The sequence below is a fragment of the Cnephaeus nilssonii genome (assembly GCF_951640355.1).
Source record: "Cnephaeus nilssonii genome assembly, chromosome: 21".
Lineage (NCBI taxonomy): Eukaryota > Metazoa > Chordata > Mammalia > Chiroptera > Vespertilionidae > Cnephaeus > Cnephaeus nilssonii.
The window spans coordinates 4,694,485-4,707,303 of NC_137092.1; the positions used below are offsets into that span (position 1 = coordinate 4,694,485).

Sequence of the window (12,819 nt, forward strand, 5' to 3'; positions counted from 1 at the left end):
TTCCCCGGGCTCGCGGCTGCCTCCCCGGCGCCCCCCGCTCCCCCCGCCCCCGCGCGCGCACACCCGCGTTTGCACGCGCGCCCCGAAGTTTGCCCGGAGCTGCTGGCCGCTGGGAGCGGGGGTCCAGCCGGGCGGGCGCGGCGGGCAGGGCGGGGAGCCGGGCTCCGCGATCCAGCAGCAGCAGCAGCGTCGCGGGCCGGGCCATGTCTATTTCAGCAAACGGACTTGGGGTGCGCCGCGGCTCGCAGCCATCACCGCGATGTGCAGTGACATTTCTGACTTGAGTGGAGGAATGCGCGCGGGGAGGCCGGGCGGCACCGGCACCCGAGGATCTTGGCGCCAACGCTCCTAATGGTCCCGGTTTAGGTCCCTTCGGACGAAGCTCCACGTCCTCCTTGGAAATAACGTGAAAGCTGGGCCGAGCGGGCTAGAACCGCCCGGCTGCTGGTGCTGAGCCCAGGGAATCAGGAAATCGTCCTGCAGCTTAACATTTTTTTTAAAACGGATAGGAAAAAAAAATTATAAATAGGGGGGGAAAAAAATCCCTCCGTAAAAGTTTAAGGCGAGAAGTGGCAGCGGCAGTGGCGCGAGGCGGCGCCGCGCGGAGCCGGCGGGCGGGACGGCTGGAGACCGCCCGGAGCTGCGAGTCCATCATTAACGTCGCCCGGGTTTTGGAGAGAGAGGCACCTTCCCGGTCCCTGCTGCCTCTCCACCCACCGCTCCATCCCTGCTCCTCCGCTACCTGTCCAAGTCCCTGATCTTTTGCATTTGGGAAGAGGACGTCCGCGGGAAGGAATCCCCCCCTCTGGGCGAGGGCTCCGAGAGGGGGCGACGCCGGAGGCTCCCCCAGGGGCCCGGAGGGAAGGTAATGAAGCGGCAGGGAGTGGCGGGCGGGCGCGGGCTCGGGGTGCTCGGAGTCCCCTCCCGCTGCGGGCTGGGCGCGAGGGGGACCGCGGGGCTGCGGCTGCGGAGGTGCTGGGTCCACACCCCGCCCCTCCCGCTGCGCCCCGAGCCCTCGGGAGGCTCGGCGGGAACCTTCTCCGCCGCCCTCTGAGCGCCGCCCGGGGGCTCCGCCACCGCAGCCGCCGCAGGAGGTGCGCCAGGCTGGGCAGGGCTGCCACCCGGTGCCGTGCGCTCGGCTCCCCCCGGGCGCAGGGGCCACTGGGCCACATGGTGAGTGCCGCCGCCGCCGCGTCCCCCTCCTTCAGCCCCTCTGCCCCCCGGGCTGCCCCTCCCTCCCGCCCCCCCCCCCCCCCCAGTGCCAGCCGCTGGCGGGAGGCGAGGCTCCGGGGTGGGCGAGGAAGTTTGCGAAGCGCGGGGAGGAGGCAGCAGGAGCCCCGGTGCGCGCACACCCCCGCGCACTCCCACCCCGGGGCTCGGGCTCGGGCTCCCGGGCGTGCGCCCCAGCAGGGCATGCCTGGCGTGTTGCATCCGGAGCGGGATGCTGGGCTGTGCCTCGCTGGACAGACAGAAGGAAGGGCACACGGCGCGCTCTCCCTCCACACACCTGAGCACACACCGTGCACTGAAGGGTCCCCCTCTTTTCCTTCCACCAATTGTCTTTGCTTTGGGGGTGGGGAGGGTGGGGGTGGGGGGCTTGCCCTCTTGCGGGTTCTTTGCAGCCAGGGATCCCACTGATTGCATTTGAAGTTCCCTGCATTTAACCCCTTTTATTGGTGCGAGATGAAAGCCTGGATACCCCAGGTTGGGGGGGGGGGGTGCAGAGGGGAGCACTGATGTGGGGATGCAGTGAGGAATGGTTTCTCAGGTTCTCTGCTGGCATTGCATTATCCGTGGATGGATCCGGCTAGGGACAATGAGTTGCTCTCTCGTATGGATCTGTGGATATCTATATATAATACAAATAATACTGACTGTTATTGGGCCCAAAATAACCAATTAAGTGATGCATACATTGGGCAAACTTGGATAAAAAAAGAAACTGCGCCCTCTGCTGTTTATCTTACTAGCCTCACCTGGGGACCTTTTTTTTCTTTTTTTTTTTTTCCTTTTTCTTTTTCCAGAAATCCACTTAGGAGGTTGTCATTTTACAGGGCAAAGGAGAAAAATCCCCAGGGGGGATTTTAAAGCAGCTTTATCTGGAAAAGCTGGAGGGTGCGTTCCCAATCATATGGATTTCCAGAGAGTAAAAGCTTTTGTCCTCCTCCCCCTTCCCCATTCTCCTCCTGGCCCAGGCACAGGTAATTGTCGATCTTCAGAATGGAAAATTCTGAGTGGGATTCAGCATTTCACTCAACATATGGTGTATCTGGCAGTAGCTTTGCTCTAGAAATAAGGCCCTCGTTTATGACTGAAAAGAGTTTTCTTATCTTTCAGAAATGGGGGGTGAGGGAGGGAGAACCACACCAGAAAGATCTGACAAACAAAACCTTGGATTCACATATACTTAACCGCGAGGCTTGTTAGGAAAAGTTTTCCAGACATTGTCTTTGTCGGAGGAGGGGCAAGGCTCGGGGGATTCGTCCAGCCCTTGCAAAGCATGTCTAAGCCCCGGGAATGAGCAAGCCCTGGCTTCAGCAAGTCCTGGAACGGTGTCACTCTGAATGCCTAAATGTGCCCCCACCCCCTTCTCTTCTGCAAAAATAAAGAACAGAAACAGCAGCTCCAGAACCGGCCACGGTTTGGGGGGAGGTCAGCACTTTCAGGGTTGCGTTAGGGTAAAATGTGAATCTTTGCGTGTGGCTCACGGCACAAAGAACAGAATTCATCCAGCGTTTCACATCATACTGTCTCAGCTCCCGTGCATGAGGGGCACATTCCCTGTCCTTTTCGGGGTGCCACAACATGAGGGCATTCGGGATTCCATACGTCTGTCTATTAACTTGGTGATACTCCCTAGGGTGGAAATTAAAATTCTGTAAGGAAAGACTTTCCTGGCACAGAAATCTGTTTTTCTTATTGAGATGTTTGTTTTGCCAGCTCTCCCTGGGCATGTGCATGAAAGCGACGCAGGTTACCTTTATTTATTTATTTATTTATTTTTTTAAAGAAGAGGCAGATCATGTATTTTGCAGTGTCCTTTGGTATATTTGTAACTGGAGCAGATACCTGTCTTTGCTTCCCTTATTGTTCAGGGGAACATCATCAAGTAACAAGCTTCAACAATGAAGCTGTTACCCACTTAGTGGATATGTTGTCTAAGTGTTGTACGATTTCGGGAGAGAGTTTTAGTTGCAAAAGCCCCAGGTCGCTCCGGAAGAAATAAAATTGCATTCAACTCAAAAAGTCAATTGCACGTTCACAGAAAAATGAGTGAGTGACTCTGTGTGTGTGTGTGTGTGTGTGTGTGTGTGTGTGTGTGTGCGTGCACGTGAACTGTATTGTATTGCAGTTCCGTAAGGGATTTAGCATCCTCTAAACATAATTGAATCTTCAGAACCCAGAGTTTTGTTTCCAAACTTCAGGTGGCTGTAGATTTCCTCCCGTGTGTTCTTTAAGCCTCGGCTCTCCGGACTTCCCTGCCGGAGGAGGCAAGACTTGCTGTCCTGTGATCGTGAAGCCGTGGGTTCCTTTAGGCTTCCCCGCTTCTGAAATGATCGTGTGAGTTATCCCGCCTCCCCGCGTCCTGCCAAGTGGATGCTGACTAATTTCCCTGAGCAGCCTCCCCTCCGGGAGGCAGAGCTCCTTCCCATACAAAGGTGTGCTGTTTGCTTTTGTGGAGAATCTCCTGATAGGCAGTGGCTCCTAAGAGCCAATCAAGTCGCGTAGAAAAAAAAAATGCCCATCACGTTGCAGCACATGTTAAACCCCTTCTATGTTGAGAGACAGTTAACCAAAGGAGAGAAGCAAGCGTTTCCGGGGAAGAGGACAAGAAAAGGCTCCCCTTGCAACCACTAAATAAATGCAAAGAACATTCCGGCTGCTTCGCCGCCTCCTCTGGTCAAGCTCATCGGGGCAGTGTTGGAGGCTCTGCTAATTTTGACAGGTGGTAGCATTTGTATATGGCATTATTTATAGGCTCCAGTCAATGGACTATGATGATCGTCTTTTTGTTCCTTCCCATTCAAAAACAAAGTGTATTTATAAAACGCTTCACAGTCTATGAGGAATGAGTCAATCGCTGTCTATTTCAGGTGCCCCAAGAGCCGAGTGTTTACGGCATAAATAGCCTACTACCAACACCCCCACCTCTGGGGGAGATTATATAACAGAACGAGCGTGGAAAGCCAGCTAGAGTCTGGGGATTCACTCGCAGTGTTTTCCTCTCCGTTGATGAAATTGGCGATTGGTTTGGACGGTCGCTGCCCATCCTTTTGGTCATCGTTGCCTGCGTGTCGCCTCTGGGGAAGCCTCCTTTTCTGCTGCGAGAGCGAGCCCAGGAACTACCCCGGGCAGCGTTGATCCGAGGAGGAGGGGGGTTAGCTACAGAATCCTGGAGAAAGATCACATTCCATGTGTGCGAGGCCATTTGATAGCCTGTTTTAGTCCAGATCAATAGCACCCATCAACCTGAGGGCATGACACCATTTTACATTTTTATGTGGGCGCTGCAAATGTATGCACCAGCCCGAGGTCCAGGGAGCGCTCCCAGCATGTTAATGGGTATTTTTAGCCGAGAGGACGTCTCAGTGCCCAGGTAGAGAGATGCTGGCATTATTGGATTCGTGGTGAGTTCCCAAGGTTTGCAAAGTCAAGAGCTAGACTAGGGGGCTGCCCAGGACGCTCTGGAGCTGCTGGGAGTGAGGGATGTGCACACCTGGGACACGTTCGAAGCCACATCACTTAGCAAGGAGCTCCGTCCTGGGCCAGGAGGGCTTCATTTCGACCATTAAACCCCCACGTATGTCATTGACTGCCCTTCTCCTAATCGGGTTGCCTAGCTATTTGCCGCCACGACCTAGCTTTTAAGAAGCTATTGGTGATTCTGACCTGCTTGTATAGCCAGATGGGGACCAGAGCTGTCATGTAATAAGAGAACGTTAAAAGCAATGTTTTCACATGGTTTTATTTTCTTTGAAAAGTCCACAACTCGTTCCGAAGTCCTGATGTTGACAGGTTTCTGTGTGCCATGAAAGCTCATAGCTTTGATTCCCTATTAGTCTTATAGTAAGGGAATTTTGCACCTGTGTGTGTTGCACCAACAGCTAAGGGAACCCTGATAAGAAGGATACGTGCTGGGTGAGGCATGTTCGCATCTAGAAAATGAGGACGGAATCAAGGAATCCTGTGGACGAAGGGCTCGGCGCCCCTCCCCTCCTGACCTGTACCCCGCCGTGGCCCGTCCCCGTCCCCGTGTCAATGGGAGCTCATTAAATGTAAATCCCGCAGCCCGCCCGGGCCATGCCATATTAGTGCTTGCCAAGGCCTGACATTTTTAATACATTAATAGTACGTCTGTAATGGAATGGAAAACTATTAATCACAACTGGTTATGTGCCAGAAATGGGAGCTATAATTGGCTGCCTCTTGTCAGGGACGTCTGTCGCACAGGCCTGCAAGGGCCCTCGTGTTCAAGTATCTTGCACTCCTCTGCATTTTCCCTTGTCACTTCTCTAAATCCGATCAATGGTCTAGTCCATAATTCTGTGTAATGACCGTCATTATCATTCCCGTAGAGTTTAATGAGAGGCCGTCACGGTGGGAGGGCTGTTGGGTCAGAAAATAGAAATAGGTTCGCATACATTTCCTTCATGTCCAAATTTCCCATGTGCCTGTCTACAGGCACCCTTTATTTTGGGGTGGCGGGAGGGCCACATGTGGATAAAGACAGTCATCCAGAAGAAGTGGTTTCGGGGGGTGAGGGGGTAACGCCCATTGGTTTTTTTAAAAAGTAGAGTAACCTCAGGGAGAATTCAAATATTTACTTGGGGTCATTTATTATTTTTTTTAATCTTTATTGTTGAAAGTATTACATATGTCCCCCCCCCCCCGCCGCTTTTTTTTTTTTTTTTTTGGTGGGGTCATATTTTTGAAAGAAGATTAAGAATTAACTCCTAGCGCTTCGTCACCTCAGAGTCATTGCCATCCAGGTCGGGTGTTCAGGAACATATGGCCCTTGATAAATAAGTTGCTGTGCATTTGACACTGAGAATTGAAGTGAATTTCTGGTCGAGTGGAGTTTATAGTGCTTCCGTTGTAACACCCCCCCCCCCACCCCCCCCCCCCCCCCCCCCACACACACACACCATGAAAGTGTTGGTTCTGGTTATAATAAAGCAGCAAACACTGTTGAACCATCATCTGGAAAATGTGCATGTATACTGTTTTAACACCTCTTCAGATTATTACCTGTCAAAGTGGTGGATGTTTCCTTAAATATCAACTTACATCTATTAGTGAATCTGAAACACACACACACACACACACACACACACACACACACACACACAAACAAACAAAACAAAATACACACAGAAGGCCGTAGTAGCCACACCACATGCTCCGTGGGGATGTTTCCTTTTTAAAGCTTAAGATTTCCAAGCGTGCTCAACACACAGTGTAGTCTTTCCGGAACAGGGAGGAGGCAGCAGATTCAAATGGGTAGTTGATCCATGTATAGACAAACTGCTCATTATTGCTTCCCAGGAACTCCACTCTTCAACTTTTCCTAATAGGAAATATCACAATTTGCAGCTGTATGATAACATTTTATGAATGGGATATAATGAAAATGGTGCTTGCATCCATAAAGCAATTATTATAAATTACTTTGCTATGGAAACACAATTCAACCATCTGCTGGCATTTCATGGTTTCCGTGGCTCCGTTCGTTTTAAGATGGTGCGTTATTTAAATAGAGCGGGTTCCTTTGAGGAGGTTGTTTGAAGATAGGGAACGCCCGCACTGAACCTGCTTCATGTCACTCAAAGGGTCCCTGAGGCTGTTTTCTGGAGCTCTGGGCTTTTTTGCCCTTTTGCGGTGGTTTTGAAAATAATGATTGGGACTATGACAACATGGACCAACTCATTAAGCAAATTCATGCTTTGAAACCTGGAATCCAACTTTTATCATTTGTGTAGAGATGGGCTGTGATCCCCAAAGAGAAAAGTTGCCAGTTCAACCCACCAGTGACTTATACCCATAGCTATGGAGGCTGCATTATCAGTTAAGCAAGAGTATTTTGAAACAGTCATTTTTATTTTCTCTTAGAATTAGTGCCATATTATTCTGCTTCACGGCCTGTTAAGTCACCCTCGGCTATTTTTAAATGTGCATTTTAAATTGTGCGTTTTACTACCGAGCTTTTTGTTTTAAAGCGGAGTATAATATTCGCCTTTGGGACAAATTCTCTTCTTCTGTCACAGAAAGTAACTACAGATGCGGATGTCATGTCTGTAAAAAGATGCAAGAGAATAGAGAATTCTGAGAAAAGGAAAATTTTCTCCTTTGGTTTTACTTTGAATCTTTTTTTTTTTTTCAGAGTGCCAAATTATTTTTATGACTAAATGCAACTGAACAAAAAGATGCTAAATTCTCCCAACGTCATGGGCAACTCCAAAGGGGCAGGCTAGTGCAAACAAAGCCAGTTTTCACTCCAGCCACAAAAGCTGAGAAATGTACAAGCAATTGGTGTGTGTGTGTGTGTGTGTGTGTGTGTGTGTGTGTGTGTGTATTAATAAAAGGGTAATATGCAAATTGGTTGGGATGCCTTCATGCAACGACAGAACAGCATGGGGCGACCAGGCCGGCAGGGGGCGCAGTGAGGGCAACCAGGCCAGCAGAGGGGGGCAGTTGGAGGTGACCAGGCCAGGAGGGGGAGCAGTTGGGGGCAACCAGTCTGGCAGGGGGGGCAGTGAGGGGTGACCAGGCTGGCAGAGGGGGGCAGTGAGGGGCAACCAGACCAGTGGGGGGGAGAGTTGGGGGTGACCAGGCAGGCAGGGGGGAAGTTGGGGGTGGCCAGGATGGCAGGGGGCAGTTAGGGGTGACCAGCCTGGTGGGGAGGGTAGTTAGGGGCCACCAGGCTGGCGAGGAGGGCAGTTAGGGGCGACCAGGCTGGCGGGGAGGGCAGTTGGGGGTGACCAGGCTGGCGGGGAGGGGTGGTAGTTAGGGGTGATCAGGCCAGCAGGCAGAGGCGATTAGGGGTGATCAGGCTGGCGGGGGCGGGGGGGAGAGGCAGTTAGGGACAACCAGACCAGCAAGCGGGGGGGGGGGGGGCAGTTACAGGTGATCAGGCCAGCAGGCAGAGGTGGTTAGGGGTGATCAGGCCTGCGGGGAGGTGGGGGGGGTAGAGGCAGTTAGGGGCAACAAGACCAGCACAGGGAGCAGTTACAGGTGATCAGGCAGGCAGAGGCCGTTAGGGGCAATCAGGCAGGCAGGCAGGCAGGTGAGCGTTAAGGAGCCAGCGGTCCCGGATTGTGAGAGGGATGTCCGACTGCCGATTTGGCAGTCAGATATCCCCCAAAGATTGGAGAGTGTGCAGGCTGGGCTGAGGCACCCCACCCCCCCACATGAATTTCATGCACCGGGCCTTTAGTGTGTGTGTGTTTGTTTTTTTTCCTTTGAGTAAAAGTAAAGGTTTATTACAGAAAAGCTCCCTGCTGCAGGGAGGGGACCCACACGGGTTGCTGGGACAGTTCCTTTGTCTAGGGGTCAATATGTGCCTTGCTAACTTCCCATTAGTTGGTTCGAAAAATTCGGCCCTAGCAACATTCATACATTTTAAACTTCAGGATTCCTGAATTCCCGCTCATTTTCCCTGCCCTGTGTGTTCACCCTGGGATGGAGACCCTTTGTTCTCACGATTTTACAAGGGACAGGGTGTGGCTGACCCACTGGTTTCTGCTGTGAATCCCTAACTGCTGTTAGGGAAGAGGGGTGAGGACCACTCTACTTCTGACTGGGAAGGAGCCTTGTTTATGGCAACAGTTGTTAGGGCTCCATCGGAGGTGGGCGATCTAGGGGACCTCAGAGCAAAGGGGCTGTTATTCGGGGATCCATTTCCATGACCACTTGCAGCTTGATGGATTCGTTCTGTAGAATCTCGCTGGGGCCTCCAAAGATGATATCCAAATTTTCTGTTCGGGTCCGAGTCCGTTGTCTCATGAAATGGAAGAATGAGTTCGTGGACAAAGAGATGAGCAAAAGTAAAGGTTTCTTACAGCAAAGCTCCCTGATGCAGGGAGGGGACCCAAGTGGATTGCCAGGCAGGAACTGGGAGATTTCTAGGGGCTCTTTGCCAAGAGACAAAAGGCATACAGGTAGCTGCCACGTCTTTGCCAGTGTGGTAAAAGCGCTCATTTCCCTCATTGTTCTGGGAGATTTTCTAGCCCTCCCATAGGTGAGACATGCTTCAGGCCAGCTCCTTGCTCTCAGTTTGGTGAAGATGGAAATAAAGTTTTTGAAGCGAAAACCTGTAACTTCCCCAGAACACACACACACACACACACACACACACACACACACACACACACACACGTCTTAGTGACATGCAAGAGTTCGATCCTTCCTATTGAAATCCCCCCCCCACCCCCAGTGGGAATGATTTCTCTGGCCTGCTCACTCCATCACAGCAGCTGAGTCTAGGTGACCCATACCCCACACACATTTGCTTTATGTTGCGTCCAACCTCCTCACTGTCAACCTTCCCTGTATTTGGTAATTCAGTACAGTAACTCTCCTTCTTATTGTTTCTACAGGGGTGTTGGTGCCAGAAGAAGAGAATGATTGATGGGACACAGACACCAGTTAGAGACACTCACCCTCTTGCTTCCAATATTGACACCTGAGTGCGTCCCAGCAGCCCTGGTGAGCCACGAACGCCTGGGATCTCCCAGAGTGATCGGATGCTCAGCCAGAGAGCCACCCCTTTGCTGAATCACGATCCGCAACCGGACATCTTGCACAAAAACCAACTGGACCCCATTGAGTAGATATGTTGTAGGACAACAACAAACCCACAGGCTACTGTTAACACCCGCCACATCAGTATGTTAGCTTTCCACCAAAGTCCTCCAGATCCCTGAGCGCACCCAGTATCTCAACCCTTCACGGTCAGTTTTGGCATCAACTTTGAGGTCTCATCCTCTTTTTCTTTTTAAATATCCGGCCCTACCTACGTATATAGACATCCATGTGTGTGTAAAATAGACACAGGCCACAGATAAGCCAACCCTGTGCCAGTTCCCGCCAAGATCGCCAAGAATTTAGAGATGTATTTGTCACGATTCCTGTCCATTCACGCCCTCTGGGTTACCGTGTCGTCGGTGATGCAGCCCTACCCCCTGGTGTGGGGACATTACGATGTGTGCAAGACCCAGATCTACACGGAAGAAGGCAAAGTGTGGGATTACATGGCCTGTCAGCCGGAATCTACGGACATGACCAAGTACCTGAAAGTGAAGCTGGACCCTCCCGACATCACGTGCGGAGACCCTCCCGAGACGTTCTGCGCGATGGTAAGTGAGGCCACCCCTCCGAATAGAAGGTTTCCTAGTCATTGGGGGCTTGTGGTGCGTGACCACCAATGAGGTGAGTCAAAGACTCAACCCGTCGATGAGCTGGATCTGTGGGGTGGGGACCATTAGGGCAGTAGGCCCAGTGCAGGCCAGTCCCACCTGGGACCACTGGTGACTGTGTGATGGAGCCTTTGGACCTGACCTTCCGCTTTCCAGGGGTTTCACGGAGACAAGGGCACTGTATACAAGTTGTCAAAGGACACGTCCAGGTGCAGTTGAGTTTCGGATCGGAGAGGGGATCTGCGCAGGCCGTAGGCGATAGGGTCCGGAGAAAATCTATGGGCGAACCACCCTCCACCGCAGAGGTTCCTCCCTGTGGGGGCCTAAGGCCAGTCCCAGGTTTTACATCTTGAGGCTAGAGTGGTGTCGTGGTTTTCCTCCTCAGGAAACTTCTGGGATGTGGAAATCTTTGGTTAGGAGACCAGTGAGGAGAAGCAGGGGCGGAGAGAGGGGCTAACATGTTGTGGGGAGCTTTGCCAGTGGCGTCTTTATTATTTTAAGTCTTTATTGTTGAAGGTATTACGTAAGCCCTCCTTTTCCCCTCATTAACCTCTTCCAGCCAGCTCTTGTCACCCCTCCTCCCCCTGGCCCTCACCACCCCATTGCCTGTGTCCACGGGTGATGCCTATATGCATACAAGTTCATCGGTTGATCTCTTCCCACCCACCCTCCCTGCCTTCCCTCTGAGGTTTGAGAGTCTGTTCATGCTTCTGTTTCTCTGGGTCTGTTTTTGATCATCAGTTTATTTTGTTCATTGGATTCCACCTATGAGTGAGATCCTGTGATACTTATCTTACCATTTGCAACAGCATGGATGGACCTGGAGAGTATTACGCTGAGCGAAATAAGCCAGTCAGAGGAGTCTTATTTGTCAGTTCCTGCTGCCCCTTGTCTTCAAGGGCCGCGGCTTGCCACGGGTGTTTTAGAGTTGAACGTTGGGATGTGGGGAACACATTTGCTGAAGGTTAATGAAGCGGAACATACAAATTCAGGTACAGCAAGTCCTCACTTGACTTCGTTGCTGGGTTCTGCGACGTGAAGAGACACAACGTGTAACAAAACCAGTTGTCCCACAGGCTAATTGGTAGAAACAAGAGTCAAATTCCGCTGGCGTCTCACCAATATTGTAAGTCGACAGCTTTGGATGAAACCATGTTATTTGAGGACCTTCTGGGCTATCCTTTGGATAAGTGAAGTCATGGAGTTCATTGTTCTCGTGGTGGGTAGGACACCTGTTCCGGGTGGGAAGGGAAATGCTATCAGAAAGGTAACCCTGGAGTGACACACTGAATTTTCACAGGGACATTGCTGACAACTCACCTCTGAGGTATGAGTAGAAGAGTTTGGTGATTGCAGTGATGTGCATCAGTGTGCTAAGGCATCCAGGCCGCCTGTTCATTTGGGCAAGGCCACTACTTTCGTGTCATAGGTGGTCTTCATTCCATCCAGGGACGGTGATCCATTTTTCACGGAACAGATAGAACCGTGTGGCCGATTTTAATAGTCTTCTTACCTGGCTTTATTATCTGGAACCTGGCTGGGCATTTTCAGGAGAGTGAAATGATTCATCAAAGTAGCATCTGTTAACAGTCCCCGGTTAGCATAAGATCATCCCAGACCTAGCACTGGAGAAAAGGTTTTGCAACAGGAAACGATATTTTGAGCAATAAAGAGTGTTTTCACCTAAAAGCTAAGGGCTTGCCATTTTTCAGAAGTGCCTTTGGGGACTGGTTTGAATTATCACCTAAACCTGATTCTGTGGGGAGCGAGAGAAAGAGCTTGGCGATTAGGTGTCAAGATGACTAAAGTCCCCCAGGAAGACTAAGTATTTCAAAGGGAGGACCCGGCTCCCTGGGAGGCGGGCGGGCATGCGCTTTGCAAAGAAGTCTCTCCTTAGGTAACAGAGACCTCCAGGAGAGGAGTTCATTCAAACAGATTTGCAAAATTACAGTAAGTCTGTGAAAAGGCCAGGGGAGTGGTGGGCTTTATATAAGGCCTTTAATCATCTCTCAGGAAAGGTCGGATTTCAGATCAGGTTGTGAATCTACGGGGAAATTGCATGCAGGTAATAGGTTGTATGATCTTTTACTCCTTATAGGACAGGAGGAGTTCCGGGCCAGTTCTTCATATTATTATTTTTTATTTTTTAATATGTTTTTTTATTGATTTCACAGAGAGGAAGGGTGAGGGAGGGAGAGATAGAAACATCTATGATGAGAGACAATCATTGATCAGCTGTCTTCTGCACGTCCCCCTACTGGGGATGGAGCCCACAACCCCTGACCGGGAATGGAACAGTGACCTCCTGGTTCATAGGTCGACTCTCCACCACTCAGCATACTGGCCAGGCTCTTCATATTACTAAGAACACTCTAGCACTGTGTATAGGTTCTCCTGCTCTTGA

General features: G+C 51.2%; 1 protein-coding gene across 2 annotated transcripts in view; it reads left to right on the plus strand.

Moving 5' to 3' along the window:
• Positions 1-331: 331 nt before the first annotated feature.
• Positions 332-12,819, plus strand: part of NTNG1 (netrin G1) — a 238,329-nt gene continuing 225,841 nt past the window's right edge. For both annotated transcript variants that reach the window (XM_079761405.1, XM_079761406.1), the window contains exons 1-2: positions 332-865; positions 9,597-10,355. In XM_079761405.1, the coding sequence (XP_079617531.1) occupies positions 10,110-10,355 (246 nt within the window). In that variant the 5' untranslated portion in view covers positions 332-865; positions 9,597-10,109. The remainder of the gene's footprint in view (positions 866-9,596; positions 10,356-12,819) is intronic.